Here is a 26,583-nt window from a genome sequence, read left to right as displayed (position 1 = left end):
TTATGGGTGCATCAAAAGAAAATAAGTGATCGGAGGCTATTCCTCACCTGGGAAAAACTCAACTCTCCCCCGTCAAAAGCTATCCGATTTTTCTCTTTCCAATTAACCCGCATCAACGCAAGAGGGACCAAGTTCCATGCCCTACACTGACTCCTTCTTTTCCTGCTATTCCAACAAAGCATCAACTCTTTCACGGTTTTGGCATTACCAAAGAAACTCTGAACCACTGTAGCATGTCCCACCATAATCTCATGGTAAAGACATAATGAATAAGAAGATGATCCACTTCTTCCCCTGTCTCCTTATACATGTAATACCAGTTGACACAACCACCTTCTGCTTTCTAAGATTTTCCGCCATCAACATTTTCCCTCTAGTTGGTGGAAAAGATAAAAATCACACCTTTCTCGGCACCTGCGCTATCCAAATTGCATCACATGGAAGTACACCCTCCTCCCTGGTTAGAAGGTTCTCATAGAAAGATTTAACCGAGAAAACTCCATTACTCCCCAAACCCCACCACAAAGATCAGTGTTTTCCACCGGCCCGACTTTCATGTGAAGGAGGGCCATCCTTTGGAGCTCGGTCGTGTCCCAATCGTGGAAATGCCTTCCAAATCTCGAATTGCAAAAATCTCTCCTCCATGTGTCTCCCTAATTTGTCGGACCTTCAAATCTCCTTGGCGTGACATTTTATACAAAATCTGAAAATCTTCTTTCAGCAAGTTATCTCCACACCGCCTATGTCGCCACAAATAACTCCCCTCCCATTTCCAACCTTGAATGAGATATTTACGTAGAAATCATCCCGTCCCTCCATCATATTCCTCCACAAACCACAACCGGAAGGCGTAGTGACACGTAGATAAGCTGATAAAAAGAAAGCAGTATAATCCATACTATCTGACTTGAAAGCAATTAATTGTACGATCTTCTACTAGATAAGCTAATTTTACCTTCCATTTTGAAATTCCAGAAATCGTCTGCAGCTGATGTGGAGGTCTCCTTGGTCGTGTTTAACACTCATGGTTCTTATAGTGGTGTGTATTTTTCTTGTTCATAAATCCTATCTGATTTAGTTACAATATCAAACATGAGGTTTGTTGAGTCATGCTCTTAAAACCACTTTCTAGCCCTATCTCAAATCTCAACCAGGGGAAACAAAATTTTCAGTACTGATATTATTGCATGTTCAGATGAAATCTGCATGATTCCATGATTTTAGGAATGTTTTCTACTTGATGCTTACAATCTCCTTGATGTAGAGAATTATCTATAATGTAATTCTTGCATGCCAAATCTATCTATTCAGCATAAAGTTTAGTTAAGTTAATTGCACCTCTCTTGATCCATATTTATGAATTGTCATAGTCCCTTTCCAGGAGTCTATCAATGCACATAGGATTGATAAATCCTCTTTGACGACGGGTTACAGTCGATTTCAGTTTCTTATTTAAATTTCCTAACTTCCAAATTGATTTATTTCAGTTATATTCCAGTGAATTTGATGGTCTGTTGTAATTTCAGTGATATTGCCCTCTCTATTCCCCTCCTCCGCTAATAAAGAAAAAAGGATAAATGAAATTGTGGCCTTAACAACAGAAGACTTTGAATGGGATTATTCAATCTTGATCTTGTATTAGAAAAATCTTGTTTTTTTTAAGGCTGTCTTACTTCTCTTCTTTGTCATGACACATATTTTGTCTTTTTTTTTCCGTTTCTGCTTGACATTTTATTTTTTTTTCTTCTTCCATTTTACTATCTCTTATGCAGCTTGCCTGGTTCAGAGGAGTGGCTGGACAAGAGACATGGATACCTTTTTTCAGTGGCTTTCAGCTATACCTTTCTCAGGAGGTGGTTTCAATGATGCTGCAGTTGCAGAAGGACTTGCTGAAGCATTAATGGTGCGTTTTACTGATTCTAAGATGTTCTAAAACAAACTTTGCATCTCTATTGCTGTCAAATTGTGATAATATCACTAATCGAAATGACCTTTATGAATCACATGTTAATGTGTTAGACATAGAATAATACTGTAAGATTGGTACCAAAAGTGTACATTTTATTTATCTGGGAGCTACAAATTTATAGTACAGGAAAGTAAACATAACAGAATCAAATCACGTGATTCTAGCAGATATGACAATCAAGATGTGATCTTTTTGATCTAATTACCTAAATTATCTACAATTGTTAGAATATGAGTAGGAATAGGAATAACATATAGAATCCTATTAGAAAAAGGATTGTAACGTAGTATCCTATTAGAAAAGGATTGGAATGTAATGTCTATAAATAGGGCCTCAATGTAATAATGTAGTTACAACAATTCAATAATATTTTTCTCCAATATTTCTCACATGGTATCAGAGCTTCCATGATCTTGGTAAAGAATCAAAGAATTTCCGTTGCCGGCGGACGGTTATAATCCATATATGCTGCCCGTCTGGCCAATGATTATGTTAGCAAAAGTTGGGTCACTGACTCACTGTGTATCTTTCTAGTGACTATTTCTCATATCTTTGCGTAGCACCATGCATCCGTCCGATGACTACTTTTTCATATTTATTTTTCTTAGCACCGTACTTCTTTTCGATAACTATTTTCTCATATCTGATTTGCGTAGCACCGTGCATCTTTTCGGATTACTGTCTCATATCTGAGTTGCATAGCACCATGCATCTTTCTGGTGACTCCTCAGATTTAATTTACTTAGTTCCGTACGTCTTTCCGGTGACTCCTTAGATCTTTTTCTGTAGGGTCGTACCATCATTCTGACCCTACCCATATAATTTCTCTTTTCCAGTAGTATCGTGCCGTCATTCCGACCCTACTCATATAATTTCTATTTCTCAATAGGGTCGTGCCATCATTCCGACCCTACACATATTTCTCTTTTTCAGTAGGGTAGTGTCATCATTCCGACCCTACCCTTATACTTTTTTTCCTCAGATTGTAGTCACTTTTCATCCATCAAATCTAATAATCCGGCATGTGAGCATGTTTCGGCTAAGTTTCCAGTGACTTTCGTGTTCAAGATCTACTCGTCTCTTGATTTCGAGATGATCCGTGTATTTTATACCAGTTTTCGGCAATTTTCCAGCGACACATCGACTTTACGACAATATTTACTACTTTTCGGATCATTTTTTCAGTTTGTTCCGTTTCAATTGAGGTCTCCCAGATGTCCAAAGCAGTCCTTATTAGTTTTCTTGCAGATATTTCACCAAGTCCCTCACCCATCCTCGTGTTAATTACATCCATAACAAGCTTGGAACATATGTTTCTATGCACCGTGTTAGAATATGAGTAGGAATAGAAATAGCATATAGAATCCTATTAGAAAAAGGATTGTAACGTAGTATCCTATTAGGAAAAGGATTGTAACGTAGTATCCTATTAAGAAAAGGATTGGAATGTAGTGTCTATAAATAGGGGCTCAATGTAATAATGTAGTTACAGCAATTCAATAATATTTTTCTCCAATATTTCTCACAACAACAAAACAAATCAGATATTATTTTATTAGATCAATTAAGATCCTACAAAATCAAATCTTAAATATTCACAAATCAACACCTCCTCAAGTTGGCATGTAAATATCTGTCATGCCTAACTTGCTGACAAGAATTTCAAATTTTGATTTAAACAAGCCTTTTGTGAAAATATATGCAATTTGCTAATTCTGTTGGGACGAAAGGCATGCACACACTTCCTACTTCAATTTCTCTTTTATGAAGGGCCTATCCACTTCGACATGTTTTGTTCTATCATGTTGAATTGGATTGTGAGCAATACTGATGGCCGCTTTATTGTCACAATACAACTTCATTGGTAAACCAAACGTTTTTTTGAGTTCTTCCATCATCTTCTTGAGCCAAATCATTTCACAAATCCCATGGGCCATAGATTGGTTTTCAGATTCAGCACTGCTGCGGGCTACAACATTCTGCGTTTTACTCCTCCATGGCACAAGATTTCCCCAGATAAATGTACAATATCCAGATGTAGACCTCCTATCAGTAGTAGAACCTGCCCAGTCTGCATCTGTAAAACTTTCAATGCCCCTATGTTGACTTTTTCTGAAAAACAATCCTTTCCCCGGAGAACTTTTAAGATATCTTAGGATCCTATAGATCGCTTCTTGGTGCTCTTTCTTTGGAGAGTGCATAAACTGACTGACTAAGCTTACAGAAAAAGCTACATCAGGTCGAGTATGTGACAAGTAGATTAACTTCCCTACTATTCTTTGATATTGACTGTGGTAACTGAATTTCCTTCTTTATTTTTGAATTTTATATTCGGATCAATGGGTGTTTTAGCTGGACGACAACCACTCATTCCCGTCTCTCTTAGAAGATCTAGTACATACTTCCTTTGTGACACCATAATGCCTTCTTTTGATCTCGTTACTTCCATGCCAAGAAAATATTTCAACTGGCCCAGATCTGTAATCTCAAACTCCAAGGCCAACTGTTTCTTTAAATTCTCCATTTCGGACAAGTCATCTCCTATAAGTATAATATCATCAACATACACTATCAGAATAGTTGTCATTCCCTCAAGAGAATGATAATACTTTTTTTCTCCTATCCAGAATTCTATAGATACATCTATTTAAACTAAGACAAAGATAACTTCTAGACAAACATTTACAACTGTAGATAACTACTATAGTTAACTACGGAGAACTACTAATAGATAACTGCTTCTATCTTATCTGAAACTAATAAACTAAGATACATTATCTCCACATGCTAAAGGAGCAGTCCTATCAGATGCATCCCCTCCGAAAAGTCGCCTTGTCCACAAGCCGAAAAGAAGGAAATTGCGCATTCTCCTCTTGCATTAACTCCAAATATGCAAAATTTCCAGGTTTGCAGCGATGACCAGGGGCAAACTTGTCTCCACAACGGTAGCATAGGCCCTTTTCTCGGCGAATTTGTTGTTCAGAATTTAGTGGGTGAATGTTTGAAAGCGATGATTGTTGAACAGAGCGTGTAACTGGTTGACGGGGTGATTGAAAATTAAAGGATTGAGCTGCTGGAGAGGAAGTCCCAATTAATAAAGGCCATGATATAGAAGGCCAATCAGTTACCTTACTGGACTAATTTGGTCCATGTTTTCCTTAATATTCTAAAGCCAGATTCATTGCCTTATACACAGATCGAGGCTTGTGAATCCTAACGTCTACACGAAGTTCTTCTTTGAGCCCATTTAAGGAAAACTCCAAGCAAACAGTGTTCTGGCTAGTTTTGCACACGCGCTTCCCGTTTTGTAAATTCTTGCATATACTCAAACACAGATCCAATTTGTTGAATACCACACAGGTGTTCATTTGGATTTTGAAACTCAACAGGTCTAATTTTCTTGCATAACTATTTTGTGCTTTTAATACAACCACATCAGCAGCCAAAGAGTCCAAGGTTCCTAATTTTGCTGCTATAATGGTCAATTGTTGTCCAATTTGATCAGGATTCGGCGCATGATGGGTTCGCTATGGCAAGCATTGGTTCGTGTATTATCCATGGCAGGTCTTACTGCTCTGATACCAATAATAGAAACTAGGATAAAGAAGAGACGAGAATGAAACTTTACTGGCTAAATAAAGTGCAAGGATCTTAAACACTATATTAACCAATAAACAAGTCCGTAAGAGCAGTGTTCGGGGACGCGTGATGCGGGAAAAAGCGACAAGGCTCTGTATCACACATTGCGCGAAGTGTGAAGCGTTGCAAGCGCATCATAAAATGAAGCGCAATTTAAAAGAAAAAAGACTAAATAGAGCACCCAAATAGTAAGACAGAATTGAAAAGGCCACAACAATTATATAATCAACAATATAGACAATATATGTAAGCAAAAGTTTAAATCAAACAAGCAAAACAACACATACCACAATAGCAAAACAGTTCAACAAAATAGAAAAACAAAATCAGAAAAAAGAAAAACCAAATCTAAATTAAAAATGTTTCAACATTTGATCTTGTTCTTCTAAAGAACCAAGTCTAAATTAATAATGTTTCAACAGCTAATTCTTATTTTTCTAAGGCTCATTTACTTCATCAAGATTGTCCAAATCTTGTATTCCTTCATTATCATCATCATATTGATCATCATCTTCAACTTCCTCATCTTCTTTAACTCGGCTTGAAGTAGTAACTTCATTTCCCTTTTTATGTAAGCTTGAAGTATTCCTCCTTAAACCATAAAGTCAACACGAAGCAACTCTTTTTTTAAATTTAAAACTGGCCCTAAAATAAAATCAACCTGATGCGCGTTAAAATTGGCCCTAAAATGAAATCAACTTGATGCACTCGCATCGGATTAATTCTTGCATCGGCTCGCATCTCGCATAACCTTGTGATGCGCCCGCTTCTGTAAGGTTGGCTCGCATCAGCCACATGCAGTGAGAGGGGCTCGCATCACTTCGCATCATTGCATTATGCGATGATGTGAGCGTATTCCTGAACACTGCGTAAGAGTGGACAAATCTCCAAATACAAGATAATGATAATACTTTTCTTCTCCCTTCCAGAATTCTATAGATACATCTATTTAAACTAAGACAAAGATAACTTCTAGACAAACAATTACTGCTGTAGATAACTACTATAGGTAACTACTGATAACTGCTTATAGATAACTGCGTCTATCTTATCTACAACAACAATAACAAACCTAGTATATTCCCACATTGTGGGGTCTGGGGAGGGTAGAGTGTACGCAGTCCATACCACTACCTCTAAAGAAGTAGAGAAGCTGTTTCCAATAGACCCGCGGCTCAAGTCAAAGGACAGAATATATAGAAAGAAAAAAAATGCATGGAACATAATAAAATAACATAGGTATGATATCCACCAAAATTATTGAACACCGCCAAACAAGGACACCAAAGCCCTCCTACCTACTGCCTACGACTCATCCACACACCTTAGCCCTCTATCCTAATGTTTTTCCTCCATACCTTCCTATCCTGGATCATGTCCTCAGTCAGCTGCATTATCTAAAACCAATAAACTAAGATACATTATCTCCACATGCTAAAGGAGCAGTCCTATCAGATGCATTATCTCCACATGCTAAAGGAGTAGTCCTATCACCTTTCCTCAGTTATCTCTGAACCATCAACTACTAATCTAGTGTTAGCATTGCTCCATTCCAAAACCATTTTCCCGCCTCAACTCTCTCTACCTCTCGTCTTAATGGGAGCTCGAAAAGAAATTGATTGTGAGCAAGTGATGACATGGTGAGAGCAGCCTTGATTTTCCATCTGTTAAGACCATTTTTGTATAGTCTTGACTGTTGGGGTCCGGACTAAAGGGATCATTGAAGGTTTCAATAAGACACCAGGATAGGATTCTGTGGGGATATCTCAGATCATTTCGGTTTTCTCAGCTACTGTTTCATAGGACTTGTTTTCCTCTTTGAAACGATGGAGAATCGGATTGAATGGGTTACCCATGAACCTGGATTTTTGTTAACAATATCATACTAAGCCACATTGTACGTTGTCTCTGGAATAACAATAGAAGATTTTCTGCCCCCAAGCCATGATTGAATCCTTGCAAAGCACCCATAGATGTTGAAATTATGATAAACCCTGAATCTGTACCCTGTATTTTCCTGCCTCATCTTCTACATGCATCCCCCGTGAGCCTTGACACTGCCTTAATTGCCTTGCATACCCGTCTGAGATTCTGATTCATCTATTTCAATGTTGCTAGTGAATCTGTGACCGTGTTCTATGATTGTGGAACAGCGGCTGTGGGTTTCATTGTCTTCAATTAGTGCGAATAATTTATCACCATATGTGAAGAAGGTTCTCTTTTCTATTGGAATTAAAACTAAAAAGATGTCGGATAAGACGACATCCAAAAAAGTTCTGATTATTTGTAAAATTCCCAAGAGTGAGCTTCGTTCTCTTCCCTTTGCCCACCTTTGTTTAAAGAAACCAACAGCTGCCTCAAGGAGATAAATTTTATCCTCCACATTCCTCACCAACTTCCTCAAAGAACTTCTCAGACCAGAGATGTACTGACAACTCTAGTAGTTGTATCCATATCCAATTTGGTTCAAAACTGGCCAAAAAGCATTCTGCAGCTGGTAACCGCTTAACCAAAGTTCCAGGCTTTTCCATTGTCATTCTCTAACTTTATTCTGACTGCTTCTCCTTTTGAAGGGAGCTTGAAAAGAAACTATGCACCGTTCATCATGTGCACTTGTATCTCGCCTGATACCTTTCATATGCTTTGCACATATCTTCTATTTTCTGAGCTATTTCATCATGGCTATTTCTTAGCGATTTCCTTCAAACTTCCAGACCAGGCAGTTGTCAATTTTGTAGGAGCTCTTCCTTTTGTTCTGTATCGTGATAATCTGGACCATCTTTTTGCTTTTGGTGCTTCCGCATATCATTGTTTTTACTTAATTGGGTCCATTCCATCTCTCAATTAGCTTTTTCTAGATCGCTGAATCTTTACTGCATTGTTTTTCAATTCGATTTCATATTAGAACTCTGATACAATTATGCTGCTTCTCTAGAACCCCTTGCTTTGCAGTATCTGTGATCTTCTCCTCTCTACCCATTCCTGCTGACTTTCTGAATCACTTGTGTCTATTATGCCAAAAGACTTGTTCCCAGCAATTTTTATGAAGACTTGTTTCCGGCACTATAATATGTTTATCTTTCGAGGATGTTGATTCAGTTTGATCCACTCATTTCCCAAGAGCAATTGTCTCAAAACTTAGTTTGATTGGATTGCTTGAGTCCTGCAGGAAAGGTAGAGTGAGGGAAACCTCTCTCGATTTACATGTGGGCAATGATAAGTTAGTATTTTATCTTTTCGTTCCTGATGTTAAGGTGTACTTGAAGTTCCTCTAATCTGCTCTTAAGCTGTTCAGCATCATATGGTGCACACAATAGTATTAGGGTGTGTTGAATCGCAATAAAAAATGAGTTGCTCCTGGTTTGCTTTAATAACTTGCCTACAGAATATGTACTGTGTTTCTTTTGTACTTCTTTAACATATATATGCAACTAAACTGATGCTTCATTCAGATGTTTTCATCACTAAATGGTAACCAAAGTCGACAAAACATGGAAGGGAAAAGACATTGCATACTTATTTCTGCAAGCAACCCTTATCCATTGCCTACACCAGTTTATCGACCACAGATGCAGAAGCTGGAGCAGAACGAAAATATTGAAGCACAAACTGATAGTCGACTGTCTGATGCTGAAACAGTTGCAAAGGCATTACCTCAGGTAAGCCTTTTACGTTGTAAAATCCTGGCCTTCCCCTCACATATTCTGCTTCATCCTTCTCTGACAAGTTACTCATTCCCTTGCAGTGTTCCATTTCCCTGTCAGTTATATGCCCAAAAAAGCTTCCAAAACTAAGAGCAATATATGATGCGGTAACTGTGGTCAACTTCATTGATCTCTTTTTTATTTATTATGTTCAAAGCCTGTTTGTATTGTATTGAAACTTTGACTCTTCTTTGTTCCAGAGACCTACACTGTTTACCCTCTTCAACTGCTCCTAGTTGCTGATTGATTTCCTACATGTTCTTTCTGACCTCTATAGAAATAATATTATTACTCTCTCTTGAACTGAAAAGTTGCTAATTCTGTACCTCATTTACCATGATAATACGCTGAGATTGGGGCACGTTGCATGATTATAAATTATTTGCTTACTACATATTATATATTATTGGATGTCACTAATGGAGCAATCATTGGAGCTCTTCTCAATCTTTTGATACATATGTCATGGAGAGCATTTCACTAGTTAAGACTACGTTACTCGGATTTTCCACTTTCAGTGCCACATCTGTGTCGACACAACATGGGTGTGGGTGTGGGATCTGTACCCGCTTTGGTCAACTGATTTTGGGTAAAGATTTAATGGTTTCTGTAATCAAACCGAAAGTTGAGGTGAAATTGAAGAAAATGAAATACCTTGCATATAGAAATTTCTATGTTACTGCTTTTCCTTTTAGGATTCTCCTATTGATCAATATTTTCTCCTCAAGTTTTCCACATAGTATCACATAATTTAGGTTTGATAACTCTGTTTTTAGGTATTTGAATTATTTTTAACTAAATCCTTGCATCCGTATCCAAGCTTAGATCCTTGTCCCTGAATCTGAAAATTGAGATCATGGCAGATTTGACCTCTAGATCCGCACCCGTATCGAACACCCGCACCCGACTCCGAGCAACTTAGTAGTCTTTTGGCCATGAAATTTTTCACTTTTTTTCGAAAAATTATTTCACTTGGTGGAAAAAGTGAATATAGTAGTGTTTGGCCGTAAAAATTATTTCACTTTAGTGAAAATTGTTTTTGGAAAGGTGAAAACAAGTAAAAAGTTAAAACTCCAATTTATATTCATGGCCAGCACACCATCAAGTCCAACTTCAACTCCAACTCATGAAAATTATTATTTTCATGGCCTAACGGCGCCTTAGAGTTAAAACTTATGAATTTATGATGGAATCACATGACATTATCACTTAGTCTTTAAATAGAGAAAGGTGATGCAAGTGGACTTTATAGTTCCATTTTTTTCAAACTCTATGCTTGTTCATTAGAAGTATATCCATGAATAGATTTGGAGGAGGAGCCTTTACCGGTAAAAAGCTCTCAGGCACATATCCCAATAAACCCACCTAAAAGGCCCTTAATTGCCCTTTAGCTTTCTTCTCCGGTAGCCTTGTTCACCGGATTTCTCTCTTTCTTCACCAGCTTCACTTCTTTCTTTTAGCCTTTCCTCGACTATAGAAGATCGTATTTATTTAGGTCTGGGGGGAGCATTGAAGCTAAGTCTATTTCTGAGACGTGGTACGGATGGGTGTAAAGATCAAAGATGCATATTAGGAGAATAATACTCTCCAAAGGAGCAATAGGATGGCTATGTAGAAGACTTAGGGAGGCTACCACAATAAAAGGGGAGGGGGGTGGGGGGGAGAACATTTAAGTCTTGCCGTGGCAAAGATCTCTCGACCAACATTTATTGCACTTCTAAGTAAAATAAATATGGCAGATTCATTTCCGTCATTACTGTTAATGTACTGGCTGGAGCAGTCCTAATTGTACCTGAAGATAAATTCAATGAAGGACGGGAAGAGGTAACGGATCGCATTGAAAGATTCATTAATAGAGGATCAATGGTACTACAAACAATTTCTAGGACTTTAAAGGAAGGGGAACTGATGGCCCATCATTACAATGACAAAGGAAAGTATTCAGAAGCTGTCACTAAGAGTAGATGGTCCCAAAAGGGTGCGGGCAGAGATCCAAAGCAGAGCACTAAATGTAATGACACACAAAAGAACGATCTTCCCCACAGATGTCTAGTAGGTAGCGTCCCAGAAAGTGATGAAATTCCAATGTGAAACGATGTAAGAAGTTGGGTTCACCAGAACTGGTAGGGCATCTTCAGCATACAGGTTTTCGGTATGAACAGAATTGAGTTCTTATTTGAGTACCAAGATAAGAAAGATGCTGAGCACATCATGCAAGGAGGGTGGATAAGGAAAGGAAGCAGGCTGAAACTCAAATGGTGGATACCTAAAGCAGGGACCTTCCGCTCCCAGGTCAGATTCAACTGGTTTTGGGTTAGGGCTATTGTCTACCACTTAATCTTTGGAATTCGAGAGTCACGAAGGAAATCGGAGACAGATTTGGAGGTTGGCTGGAAACAGAAGAAGAGACTGACCTGAAAAACCATTTACGATGGGCAAGAATTAGAGTTGAAGGACCTTCTGATGAGATTCTGACGACGATGGAAATTTCCGACGAAACCCTAATCTTCACTTCGCCTATATGGTTTGAGGCGCCAGTGAGATGCAGGCGTACAACCTTAGATGTGCATGGCAATTGAAACTGCAGTACTAGGCTTGGCACTGATTGTGATTTACTGAGAATTACCTCCGGGAAAGCTGATATGTGTCACCAAGAAGTACAGAGCACGCAAAAGGAAGAGGTTTATTCACTGGGTCATAATTTAACAACAAAAGAGGATGTGAGTCCACCAAATGACAACATGGAAAGTGCAGAGGTGATGAAGTCTTTAGTGGACCACCTGGCAAAGAAATAGGGGCAGCTCTGATTAAAACATATGGGCCTAAAAATTCAGAGTCCAAAAGCTTTCAAAAGACTCGGTCCAGGACTAGAATATTTTTTTGACAATTAGTACTAGTGTATTCATCAACATTTAGGGAATGCTGGCCATCACCAAAACAATGTACAAGGAACTAAATTCTAGTTTTACAGGGCTCCTAAGAAGTTAATTAACTCATCTACTTCTTCTAAGCAGTGCCATTTCACATCGTGAACTGACTTAGTCTCATCTTCAAAGCATCTGCCATTCCTCTTTGTCCGCACTGTCCACCACATACATGAGGGTATTATCCTCCACTATTTTTTCCAGCTCTTGCTTCCTCTTTTTCTAATCCAGCAACTCATCAGATCAGCTATGTGCTCAGGCATTGTTCGCTCGATCTTTGTAAGATTGGAAAACAAATTCCATAGTTGTGAAGTAAACTTTCAACGCAGAAATAAATGATTATTTGTCTCTCCAGTCTCATTGCATAAAAAAATCTAGCCACTGCTACACTTTCCTTCTTTTGCAAAACTTCATGAGTTAGGCATGCCTTCTTTACTACTAGCCAAGTGACGCATTTCGCCTTACTAGGAGCCATGTTTTTCCATATATTCTTCCATATCCTTAAGCTATCCTCTTGTATAAAACTGTTCCCCTCTTTTATACGTTTTGTTCACTGAGAATTTACCATCCAACTAGTGTCTCCATCTCAGTATATCAGATGACAAATTATGGCATCATCTACATATAAGAGATGACAAATTTCTAGATCACCTCCCCCTATCTTGAAGCGGTTCAACCAGTTGTTTTGGAGTGCAATTCTCACCATGTTTCTAGAATATATTCAGAGCCTTTTTTAGACTCTATTTTCTCATGCAAGGCAAATAGCAATCTTTGTGAAGTTTTGCTCCTTGAGGAACACAGAGGAAACACGATGGGGCTAGGGGAAAGAAAAGACATAAAAGGTGTAAGCATGCAATAATCTGGAGATGTCAACTGTCGTGAGATGGAGGAAGATAATATGAGGGACAATATAAGGGACAATCAAGATCTCCAATCCCAAATGGAGATAATAATAGTAGAACAGAGCAATTCTTCTCAAAATAAGGAGGTGGGAGAGATTGATTTCGAGAATCACTAGTAGTGATGTATTCTGAGCCAGAATCTCTGTAGATAGACAATAGTGTGTAGGAGGAGAATTTAAACTCAACTACAACTTGGGTCCAAGAAAACATGATAAAGCTTGGTCAACAGTTTGGAGTAAACTTTAAGGAGTGCAAGGAAAAAGCTATTCTTTTGATGACAAAACTAGATCAGGGTAGGGAAAAGTAGGAGGACGGGGAGATAGAAAGTAGTTAAGACAAACATTGTAATACCAAAGGAGGTTAGAAATTTACTCTTTGATATGAACTTCAAGGATGGGGAGCCTAGGTCTAGTGGGAGGATGTTAGCCCTATCAAATCAATGAAAAATCAAATCTTATCATGGAATGTTAAGGTACGTAATGGGGAAAGTAAAAGAGACATGGTGAGGAAGCTGTTACACCAATGATGTTTATGTTTTGGTAGGAACTAAGCTAGATGAATTACTTGATAGTATATTAAGTATAGGACGATAGGTGGAAGGGAGAGATTCACAAGAAGCTAAGGGGAGTAGTAGGGGAATTGTAATTTTGTGGGATAAAATAGTGTAGAGTGGGGAATTAGTGGAGATAGGAAATCAATGCATCTCTGGGAAGCTCACAGGTGTTAATGATAATATGCAGATTGTAACAAGAGAATTAAGAGAATGTCATGGGAGGAGTTACATGTCATTAAAACAGGATTGATGGTCCTTAGATAGTATGTGGAGATTTTAATATGACAAGATATCCTAATGAGAGATTCAACTTCCACAAGATCAACGAAGCCATTACAGCCTTTATTGAGGAGTTAGAGCTAGTAGATCCCCCGTTATTTGGGGGAGCATTTACATGGAGAAGAGGGAAGTCCATAAAAGTGCATCAAGAATAAATAGATTTTTGCATGGCGTACGAGAGGGGGGAGTTTTGCTCATATCAAGCAGAATGTACCACCTAAACTAGTAACTGATCATAATCAAATAACTCTTGACTTGAAGGGATTTGGAGTGGAAAAAAATCCTATTTCGAGAGCTCGTATGCTGCTTTAGAGGGGAAAGGCGGGGATAAGAAGTTGTATAGGTTTGCCAAGGCTAGGGAGCGGAGAGCCCGTGGCCTTAACCAAGTGAAGTGCATCAAGGGAGAGCATGGCGAAGTGTTGGTGGATGGTGCTCTCATTAGGAGTAGGTGACAGTCTTATTTCAATGGACTTTTGAACGACGAGGGGTCAAATGTTTAGAGTTGTGGCTGAAGAGGATCGTGACTATTTTCGAGAATTAGTTCGATTTCATACCAGATCGCTAGACTACCGAGGCCATTCACCTCATAAGGAGATTCTTGGAGCAGTATAGGGAGAGAAACACATGGTGTTCATCGATCTTGAGAAGACCTCCGACAAAGTCCCCTGGAAGGTTCTGTGGAGGTGCTTGGAGTTTAGAGGTGGGTGTACACTAGGTCGATTTGGGATATGTATGATAGAGGGAAGACTCATGTGAGGGTAAAAGGAGGAGATTCAGAGAACTTTCTTATTTTGACAAGGTTGCACTAGGTTCAATCGGAAACAACCTCACTACCTCTTTAGGGGTAGTGGTATGGACTGCGTACACTTTACCCTCCCCAGACCCCACTTTGTGGGAGTATATTGGGTTGTTGTTGTTGTTGTTGTTGCACTGGGGTTCAACTCTTAGTTCGTTTTTTATTCGCCTAGTTGATGGATGTATTCGCCTTGGTGTATGTTATTTGCTGATGATAGAGTCGTTATTGATGACACCCGAAGAGGAGTTAATGATAAGTGGGAGGTTTGGAGACAGACCCTAGAGGGTTTAAGTTGAGCAGGATCAAGACAGTGTACTTGGAGTGTAAGTTTAGTGATTTGATGCATGAGTCTGACGTGGTAGTGAAGCTGGATTCAGGCCATTTGGAGGAGAGAGTTTCAAGTATCTTAGATCTATGATTTAGGGGAATGAAGAGATTAGCGAGGATGCCATGCACCGTATTAGTGCTGGGTGGTTGAAATGGAGGCTCGCTTTGAGAGTCTTGTGTGATAAGAAGGCGCTTTTAAGTTTTGAAGCTAAGTTCTATAGAGTGACAGTCCAATCAGCTATGTTATATGGAACAGAGCATTGGCCAGTTAAGAACTTTCACATCGAAAATTTGAAGGTGGCGGAGATGAGGATGTTGAGATGAATGTGTGGACTTACTAAGAGGGGTAGGGTTAGAAATGAGATTATTCGAGAGAGGTGGGAGTGACTTCGTTGGAAGACTAGATGCGGAACGTGAGGTTGAGATGGTTCGGGCATGTGATGAGGAGGTGCACAGATGCCCAATACAAAGGTGTGAAAGCGGGCTATTGATGATTTCCGACAGGGTAGAGGTAGGCTGAAGAAATATTGGAGGGAGGTGATTAGGTATGACATAAAGCAGTTACAGCTTGCGGAGTATATGACACTAGAAAGAAAAGTGTGGGGGACGTGGATTAGGATAATAGGAGTGCGTTTTTACTAGTAGGGTTTATAGCTGTGCTTGTAGACATAGTGTTATGCATGTGTTGTAGTTTCTTGTTTGCGGTGTTTTGGTGATGTTTGTGATTTCAGATAGATAGTTCATAGTATTATTCTGTGGGTGTTTTGTTTCTTTTATTATCTAGTGGTGTGTTACCCATTTTGTTGTTTGTTTTTATGTATTTTGCTTGATATACTGGTATTTGTCCTTAGCTGGGGATCTATCGGAAACAACCTCTACTTCAGCTGGGGATCTATCGCAAACAACCTCTACTTCAGCTGTGGTAGTGGTATGGACTGCGTACACTTTACTCTCCCCAGACTCCACTTTGTCGGAATATACTGGGTATGTTGTTGTTGGAGGTGGAGAGGTTCAAAGACAGGGTCAGGGAGTCGTGGTTGTGATTCAATGTTGAGAGCACAACAGGGTATGTACTAGCCGAAAAATTGAAATTGTTGAAAAGAAAATTGAAGGAATGGAGTAAAAACATTGTTGAAAGGGAGATTGAAGGAATGGAGTAAAAACAACAGAGGAATCTGTTTCGAAGATACTCTTAACCAGATAGCAAGTTGGGAGAGGATACATGAAGAAAGGTTTCTCACTGATGATGAGATACTTCAAAAGACAAACTTGGGTATGGAGTTTGAAGAATTAGCAAAGAATGAGGAGATAGCTTGGAGACAAAGATTTAGAGTGTAATGGCTAGAGTAAAGGGACCAAAATGCAAAATTTTTCCATTGGATTGCAACCTCTCATAATAGGTTCAGTTCAATGGAACAATGAATCACTGTCAAGGATCCAGAATTGATAAAGGATTTGTTCCTTAAATTTCCATTTGAAGTTATTCAAGGAAGTAGAAGTGTGGAGGCCTGAATTTATATAAGAAGCTACAGAAATGATATCCATTGAAGAACAAATATGGCTGCAAAGATCCTTTAAAGAAGAGGAAATACAAGACTACATTAATATGTATGCTAAGGAGAAAGCCCCTAGGCTTGATGGCTTTCCTATGATTTTCTTTAGACCTTTTGGGATGTTTTAAAGGAAGACATCATGAATAAATTGGACCATTTTCACTCTAATCAGACCTTTGAAAGAAGCTTTAATGCAACTTTCATTGCGTTGATTCCAAAGAAATGAGAGCTTCAGAATTGAAGTACTTTAGGCCTATTAATTTGGTGGGATTTGTGTACAAGATTATTGCCAATCTATTGGCGGAAAGGCTCACGAAGGTGGTTAGTAAGCTGATCAACACAAATCAAATGACCTTCATAAAAGGTAGGCAAATTATGGATGCTGCATTGATAGCCAATGAATGCATAGACTCTAGGTTGAAAGGGGAGATGCCTGGATTACTTTGCAAGTTGGACATTCAAAAAGCTTATGACCATGCCAACTGGTCATATCTTCTAAACATTTTGAGGCATATGGGTTTTGGAAGTAAGTGACTTAAATGGATGGAATTCTGTATAAAAACTGTCAGGTTCTCCATTTTGATAAATGGAGAGCCAACTGATTTTTTTAACTCAGAAAAAGGGGTTGAGATATGGAGATCCCTTATCACCTTTTGTGTTTACAGTGGCTATGGAGGGTTTTGACAGCCTAATGAGAGTTGCATCACAAAAATGGTGGATCAGGGGCTTTGAGATTGGTAGCAATCAGGGGCGGACCCATGTGTTTTTTTTGGGGTGTTCCGGCACCCACTAAACTCGACGTAGAATAGGTATTATTATATGAGAAACACTGAAAAAATGGTATGAGAAGTAAAAAAGCACCCACAGAACTAAAACGTGTCTGGGTGCTCTGGCTTTAGGCGGATCTTTCATGTCCAGGTGCTTGTGATCGATTCCCTGCAGCTATGCTGCATTTTTGTATAAATTTTTTTGTAACTTTTCAGTTACATTTAATGCACACACACGCAGCTGTAGCCTGTACACCAGTACACACGCACTAGACCCAAGTACTTTTGTACACTAGTACACACGCATCTGAGTTTGACTTTTTTGTATTACTTTTTTTTTTACTTAATTTATTAAACTAAAAGTACTTTTTTAATTACTTAAACAAAAAATCCAAAAAATCTAAAAACCTTTTGGCCTTCTCCACCAAAAATCTTACTCTTTCAAAATTTAAACACCGAATTTTAATGTTGCATTTAAATAGTTATATATTTATATTATGTCATCATTAGCAAATTATGTTACAAAAAAAAAATTAAAACACCCACAACCTTAAAATTCTGGGTTCGCCACTGGTAGTAGTGCAGGGAATTCAGTTGTGATAAATCACTTATTGTATGCAGATAATACCATCATTTTGTGTGATCCAAAAGCAGAAGCAGAACAAGTGGCATTCATCAGACTAATCCTGTTACTTTTTGAAGCAGTTGTAGTTTTGAAGGTTAACTGGGGTACGAGTAGTTTGATACCAGTAAAGGAGGTTCCTCAAATACAGGGATTTGCTAGTATTCTAGGATGCAAAATAGAAGAATTGCCTAGAATTGCCTACAACTTACTTGGAATGCCTTTGGGAAACAAACACAAAGCTTTGGAGATTTGGGATGTGTTAGAATTCAATATGCTATTCCCCCTCAAGCTGGTGCATACAAGTCATATACTCCCCCTCAAGCTGGTGCTACAAGTCATATGCACAAAGCTTGTCACAAATGTAGTTAATATGAGAACTGGTGAGGGACTTGATGAAGATATCTGCAAGTTGATCACTTGACTTCACAAATTTTGTAACAATATCTCTCGAGAGTATCTTTTCTCTGGCAAAGTGACAATCAATCTCTATATGCTTGGTCCTCTCATGGAACACTGGATTAGATGCAATATGAAGGGCTGCCTGATTATCACATACAAGTTCCATCTTATTAGTTTCTTCAAATTTTAATTCTCTCAGCAATTGCTTGATTCAAACCAGCTCGCAAGTTGCTGTAACCATTGCTCGATTCTTTGCTTCGGCACTAGATCGAGCAACCGCACTCTGTTTCTTACTCTTCCAGGATACTAAATTACCTCCTACTAAAACGCAATATCCAGATGTAGAACGTCTATCAAAGGGTGATCCTGCCCAATCAACATCTATATATCCAATGATATGTTCATGGCCTCGATCCTCGAAGAGTAGTCCTTTACCTGGAGATGACTTTATATATCTCACAGTGACTAGACCTGACATCTCTTTTCCTGTGAGTGTTGTAAGTCAGTTTATGACTTCCCCTGTGATAGTCATTGGGATGCAGTTGTTCGGATTTTGCGATTTATAAAGTCATCTTCAGGTAAAGGACTACTCTTCGAGGATCGAGGCCATGAACATATCATTGGATATACAGAGGCTGATTGGGCAGGATCACCTTCTCATAGACGTTCTACATCTGAATATTGTGTTTTAGTAGGAGGTAATTTGGTATCTTGGAAGAGTAAGAAACAGAGTGTGGTTGCTAGTGCCGAAGCAGAGTATCAAGCAATGGCTGCAGCAACTTGCGAGCTGGTTTGGATCAAGCAATTGTTGAGAGAATTAAAATTTGGAGAAACTGATAAGATGGAACTTGTATGTGATAATCAGGCAACCCTTCATATTGCATCTAATTCAGTGTTCTATGAGAGGACCAAGCACATAGAGATTGATTGTCACTTTGTCAGAGAAAAATACTCTCGGGAGATATTGTGACAAAATTTGTGAAGTCAAGTGATCAACTTGCAGATATCTTCACCAAGTCCCTCACCAGTCCTCGTATTAATTACATTTGTGACAAGCTTGGTACATATGACTTGTATGCACCAGCATGAGGGGGAGTGTTAGAATAAGAATAGGAATAGCATATTGAATTCTACTTGGAAAGGGATTGTAATGTAGTGTCCTATTAGGAATAGGATTGAAATGTAGTGTCTATAAATAGGGTCTCAATGTAATAATTTAGCTACAATAATTCAATAATATTTTTCTCCATTATTTCTCACATGGTATCAAAGCAGGTTAGAAATTTCAGACAAGATAACTCAGTCACCGTGCGTCAATTCCGGTAACTGATTTGGGTCAATTTTTATTTTGTGGGTTGTGTGAAAAATACAACAGGATAGATCTTAGAAAAGGCTGAGAGGAAGTTTGCTAGGTGGAAATGACAGTATTTGTCTCTAGGGGGTAGAGTGACGCTAATAAACTGTGTTAGACTCTCTACCTACCAATGTCATGTCTTTGTTTCCAATACCTCCAAAAGTGGAAAAGAAGCTGAACAAAATTAGAAGGGATTTGATGTGGAAAGGAGGCAAAGAAAGGAAGGGGTATTTTCTAGTGAAGTGAGATACAATTATGCTGTGTAAGAATAGGGGGCTCGGGGTTAGCAACTTGAGGATATCAAAAAAACTGTTAATGAAGTGGTTGTGTAGATACATGAAAGAAAAAGGTGCACTTTGGAATGAGGTGATTGTAGGAAAATATAGGGAAATCAATGTAAGGTAATCTTTCTCTAAATGTAGGCAGTGGCAACAAGATCAAATTTTGGAGAGAAAGATGGATAGACCAGACGCCCTTATGTGAGGTCTTTCCATATTTGTTCTCAATGTGCAACGACCCTAATGCTATAATAGATGAATGCTGGACTACTCAGGGACGGAACCTCTCTTTCAGAAGACGTCTGTGAGAAATATAATTGTAGAATATTATTGAATTCTTGTGTCTATATTATTACAACTGGGATCCTATTTATAGACACTATATTCCAATCCTTTTTCATGTAGGACATTACATTACAATTCCTTTTCAAGTAGGATTCTATATGCTATTCCTATTCCTACTCATATTCTAACACTCTCCCTCAAGCTGATGCATACTAGGCATATGTACCAAGCTTGTTATAGATGTAATTAATACGAGGATCAATGAGAGACTTAGTGAAGTTATCTGCAAGAGATCTAGTAAGGACTGCTCTGGATGTCTTGGAGGCCTCAGTTGAAAAGGAAAACAAACTGAAAAAAGTGGTAGGAAAAGTTGTAAGCACCGCCGGAAAGTCGATCTGTTGCTGGAAAATTATTCATCGAAAAATTGGCCGGAACATGCTCACGCGCTGGATTATTAGATTTGACAGCAGAAAAGTCGTCACAATCTGAGGAAAAATTATATGGGTAGGTTAGAATGATGACACAACTCTACTTGAAAAATAGAAATTGTATGGGTAAGGTCGAAATGAAGACACAACCTTATTAAAAAAGAGAAATTCTATGGGTAGGGTCAGAATGACGGCATGACCCTACTGAAAAAGAGAAATTATATTGGTAGGATCGAAATGATGGTACGACCCTACTAAAAAAGAAAAGTTATATGGGTAGGGTCAGAATGATGGCACGACCCTAAGCAAATTAAATCTGAGGGAGTCATTGGAAAGACACGGTGCTATGCAACTCTGATATGAGAAAGTAGTCCAGAAAGATGCATAGTGCTATGCAAATCATATATGAGAAAAAAATCACCGGAAAGATTGCACGGTGCTATGCAAATCAGATATAAGAAAATAGTCATTGAAAAGATGCACAGTGCTAAGCAAATTAGGTATGAGAAAGTAGTCACCGGAAAGAAGCACGGTGCTACGTAAATCATATATGAGGAAGTAGTCACCGAAAAGAAGCATGGTAGTCGAACGTTCGCTAACATGATCATTGGCCATATGGGTGGTATATATGGGTAATAGCCGCCCGTTGGCAGTGGAAGCTATTTGATTCTATACTGATACCATGTGAGAAATATAATAGTAGAATATTATTGAATTGTTGTGTCTACATTATTACAACTGAGATCCTATTTATAGACACTACATTCCAATTCTTTTCCAAGTAGGATTCTATATGTTATTTCTATTCCTACTCATATTCTAACATGTAAAGAATGGATCTCGAGCCTAACTCAACCCCAAAAGCTATAGCTCATGAGGGGAGGGAAGAATTGCCCAAGACGATATAAGGAGACCAAGGACCCTTTAACTCGACGATGTAGGACTCCAACCCCCACCCCCACCCCCACCCCCACCCCCACCCCACCCCGCCCCACCCCCAACCCAATGCCCAGGACTACCAGATCTGAAGCGTGGACAATATCAGATAGGGGCCAACATCGGAAATGATGAATTGGGTGGACTTGATTTTGATACTATATAAAGAATGGATCTTGGGCCTAACTCAATCTCAAAAGCTAGCTCATGAGGGGAGGATTGCCCAAGACCAAATAAGGAGACCAAAGACCCTTTTAACCCACCGACATGGGACTCCAACAACTTCTAAATAATTGGGAGGTGGAGAGGGTGACATCATTGTTGGAAGTGCTGGTACACAACATCACAACTGGTCCAACAGATAGGGCCATTTGGAGACTTACCAAAGATGGTAGCTTCACAGTAAATAATGCTTATAGAAGAGAGATTCAAGGTGGGGGTAGAGGCAATCCATACAACTGGAACAACATCAACATCTGGCAGGCAAGGTCTGATCCCAACCAAAGTGAAGTGCTTCACCTAGTTAGTATTCAGAAAGGCTTGTTTAACTTAGGAAGTACTTCAGAGGAAAGGAATGCAACTGGTCCCCAGATGCTTCCTATGTAACTTAACAGGGGAAACAAACAAGCATTTGTTCTTATACTGCAAGTTCACTACTCACCTATGGGAGTTGTTCTTCAACATAACTAGTTATAGTTGGACAATGCATGAACATCTGTTAGATTTGCTGTGCAGCTGGATCAGGAGAGGGGAAAGCAAGACTCAGAAAAGGTGGTGAAAGCTGATACCTTCATGCATCTGATGGACTGTATGGATGGAAAGAAATGGGAGGTGTTTCAAAGACAAGGCTAATTCCATTCACAAAGTCAAATGGAAATGTTTAGTCACTTCACTATTTTAGTGTAAACAATTGTGTATAGAGGATGTAGATCAAATTACAGAGCTTATAGGAAGCTTGTCGTCTAGTTTTTTTATTATGACTGTAATCTCGTTTTGAAGGTGGCCAGCATCTCCTTTAATGCTAAAGAATACATATTACCTTTCCTAAAAAAAAAGGTATATCCATGAGCTCCACAGTGACATCCTCCAATTTACTTATCTCGTTTTCATTTTATGAGTCCAAATTTGAGAATATGCAGCATCCTATAGCGGTGCAGAAACCTTTAGCATCTCAAGTGCTTAAATATGATCAACCTCTTAAGGCATCATGGATAAAGTATTTATACGTTTTAAATTGCCTTGGAATCTTCTGTGATACTTATCTTTATGCTATTACTTCATGATTCTTAACAGTAGGTTTTGTCTTCCATGGAAGGAAGATGGCCTTATAATCTTCCTCAGGCACCACACAATGCCGGTAGGAAACAACAACAACAACATATCTAGTAAAATCTCACAAGTGAGGTCTGGGGAGAGTAAGGTATACGCAGACCTTACAATTGCCTCGAGGAGTTAGAGAGGCTATTTCTGAAAGACTCTCGGCTCAAATGTAGCAAATCCAGGTACAAAGAAGAGGAAAATAGTGAAGAAAATATGAAACACTAATCGCCACAAAATAAAATAGTGCGGTATCGTAACACAATAACATTAAAAATAATAGATATCTACGGCTAAACCCTAAGCTACCATACTATGGTGCACGACAACACTCCTACCCATCCAACCTTCTATTCTAATGCTTGTCCTCCACATCTCCCTATCTAAGGTCATGTCCTTGTTAACCTGAATATGCGCTATGTCCTGTCTGAACACCTCTTGACCCCTACCCCTCTCCGCACCTACTGTATCCAACCTCTCGCGCCTCCTCACTGGGGTATCTGAACCTCGCCTCATCACATGTCCAAACCATCTCAATATCTCTTTTCTCATTTTGTCCACCATGGAAGTCACTCTCATTTTATCTCGAATAACCTCATTCCTCTATTCTATCACACCTAGTATGTCCACACATCTATCTTAACGTCTTTATCTCCACGACATGCATTTTTTGAATATGGGAGTTTTTGAACGGCCAACACTCCGTCCCGTATAGCAACGTCGGTCTGACCACCACTGTATAAAACATACCTTTAAATTTCGGTGGTATCTTTTTATTACACAAGACTTCGGATGCAAGCCTCCTCTTTATCCATGCGGGACCAATACGATGAGTGACATCATCGTCTATGACGCTACATCTTGGATTATAGAGCCATGATATTTGAAAAGATCGCTCTTGGGGAAAGCCTGCGTGTCCATACACACTTCCACATCTTCCTCATGCAACTCCTCATTGAATTTGCACTCCAGATACTCCGTTTGGTCCTGCTCAACTTAAACCCTTTAGTGAACTATAGTTTAGGTGTGTTTTGATAAATAGTTGTGATAGTTCAGGTAGGAAACTCAAACAATCTGGATAGTTTAGGTGTGTTTTTGATCATCTAACTCTTTTAATTTTGTCCTAAGTGTGAACTTTGTACGGATACAGGGAAAACACAATCCACGAGCAGCTGACCAGCCCATTGATACAGCTAAGAATCCAAACTTTCTTGTTTTAATATCTGAAAATTTCATCGAGGCTCGTGCTGCTTTCAGTCGCTCTGGAATGACCAATTTGACATCAAATCAAAGCGCTGTCAAGATGGATGTGTCTTCTGTTCCACCAGTTTCTGGGCCACAATCAATTTCTATTTCAGCAGGTTTGTGTAATTTTTTTGAACTTATTTTCAAGCTTTATCATATACTATACTGGCTCTGTAGGAGCGTTTGCTCAGCCTAATATTACCTTATTCATTTGCATGCTCTTCCATTTGATAGTGTAATTTTGTGAATAGAAATATAGGAATGCAAACCAAGAGATAAGTTAGTGAGAAAAAGCACACGAGAGAGGGTATATTTGGAACATAAATAACTTTTATTATCTGAAACTAGTTTAGTTACAAAAAATAGAAATAAGGGTATGTGTAATCTCTCAAACCACGAGGGAACTAAATGTTACGAAGGAAAACCTGGAGGGAAGTCTCTGAAATTATCCCTTTAAAAGATAATAAATATCAATAACGGATTATAAAGATCCACTAAACATATTATTAAAAAATACTAAATATCAATAACGAATCTTTAATTTCATGGTGCTTATAGAGCATCCTGGGTTATAGATATTCCTGTGCAGTTATATTGTTGGAGGGTTACTGATTTTCTCTTATATTTACCTCTCAGCAAATGTACCTGCTATGAGTCGATCACCAATTTCTGCTGGAAATATTCCCCCTGCAACTGTAAAAATTGTAAGACTCTTGTACACCTGCTTGCTACACTGACATTATCATAGATTCTATGATATTTTAACATTTGTTTTCAGGAGCCCAACACTGCAACCTCCATGGCTGGACCTGCATTTTCACATATTCCATCTGTTCGTCCTGCGCTTCAACCTGTTCCAAGCTTGCAAACTTCTTCTCCTCTTTCTGTTTCTCAGGAGATGGCATCACATACTGAGAACGTTCAGGAGATGAAACCCATAGTCATGACGCAGTCCTTACGTCCGGTTGCTGCTGCAGCAGTAAATGTCAGAATCTTGAACGATGTCGCTCAGGCACGCCAAGCATTAGCCGGGGGAACTTCTATAGGACTGCAATCTATGGGTGGCACCCCTATGCTTTCAAGTATGATATCTAGTGGAATGGCATCTTCCGTCCCTGCTCAAACTGTATTATCATCTGGACAATCAGGTGTGACAACAATAACTGGGTCTGTTCCACTAACAGGAAGTGGGCAGAATACGCAAAACTCTGCTCCTTCTTCATTCACTTCAACTGCTCCCAGTATGTCTGGGAATTCGAACATTAGCATTTCACAGCCTTTGAGTAATATCCAAGGAGGTGTTAGTATGGCTGGTCAAACCGTTCCTGGAATGAGCCAAGGTAATCTACCAGGCACACAAATGATGCCAAGTGGGACAGTGATGAACCAGAATGTGCTGACTGGGATGGGTGCAACTGGTTTGCCTTCCGGAACTAGCACAATGATGCCTGCTCCAGGGATGTCTCAACAAGGACAACCAGGCATGCAACCTGTTGGTGTGAACAGCACAGCAGCTAACATGCCTCTATCTCAACAGCAAACATCTGCTACATTGCCATCAGCTCAATCAAAATATGTGAAAGTTTGGGAGGTAAGACTGATTAATCAGTAGAAAGGCTGAAGCTGGACAGTGGACTCTGTTCCTATAGAAACTAAGTCGTCCTTTAAAGTTATTCATTTTGTGAACAACAGATAAATTAGGATATATATATATATATATAAGAATGTCATAGGTTATATCGCCTTGATGTTTTCTGCTGGCACTTCTTATTTTGCTTTAAATCAATCAGCCTCTATTTCTAAAATCCTTTGGCATTACAATATCTGCTGAGATTTCTTTATCTGACACTTACAAAAGTGGGATTTTATGTTTTCTTTTTGTTTTTTTCACCACTAAGAGGCCAGTACAAGATTAGTTTATCATGAGGGTGTTTGGCAAACTTTCTGTCAATCGTTTTTCTGTTATGTGGTGTAACAATGTAGTCATTTCAATATAACAATTGATTCTCACAATGCCAAAGATTTTGTGATACCAGTAACAGTTAGGTGTTTATTTCATATATATGGTGTTTATTGAAGCATCAGAAGTACAGGGAAACATAATTAAGAGATGGAGAATGAAGGACCACTTCTCTGAATTTCTCTGCAGTCTTAAATACAATAAGAATGGGAGGTACATAAGCTTTATTGTTTTACAAGGTCAGAACAATCAATCATTATTACACCGGAGAGTACACACAAAAGTGGATGGCGAAACATAGCTCATACGGTGTCAAGTTTCATTAATGTGCCAGAGAAAGTGC

At 38.9% G+C, this 26,583-nt stretch overlaps 1 protein-coding gene across 1 annotated transcript in view; it reads left to right on the top strand.

Moving 5' to 3' along the window:
* Positions 1-26,583, top strand: part of LOC107847306 (mediator of RNA polymerase II transcription subunit 25) — a 77,015-nt gene that overhangs the window by 3,186 nt on the left and 47,246 nt on the right. The window contains exons 3-9 of the mRNA XM_047411975.1: positions 976-1,039; positions 1,773-1,903; positions 9,061-9,267; positions 9,354-9,419; positions 24,186-24,396; positions 24,917-24,984; positions 25,059-25,871. Coding sequence (XP_047267931.1) covers positions 976-1,039; positions 1,773-1,903; positions 9,061-9,267; positions 9,354-9,419; positions 24,186-24,396; positions 24,917-24,984; positions 25,059-25,871 — 1,560 coding nt within the window. The remainder of the gene's footprint in view (positions 1-975; positions 1,040-1,772; positions 1,904-9,060; positions 9,268-9,353; positions 9,420-24,185; positions 24,397-24,916; positions 24,985-25,058; positions 25,872-26,583) is intronic.

The sequence above is a fragment of the Capsicum annuum genome, chromosome 4 (genome assembly GCF_002878395.1).
Source record: "Capsicum annuum cultivar UCD-10X-F1 chromosome 4, UCD10Xv1.1, whole genome shotgun sequence".
In the NCBI taxonomy this organism is placed as follows: domain Eukaryota; kingdom Viridiplantae; phylum Streptophyta; class Magnoliopsida; order Solanales; family Solanaceae; genus Capsicum; species Capsicum annuum.
Note: the sequence above shows the minus strand (reverse complement) of the source record. Positions and strands in the feature narration are given on the sequence as shown.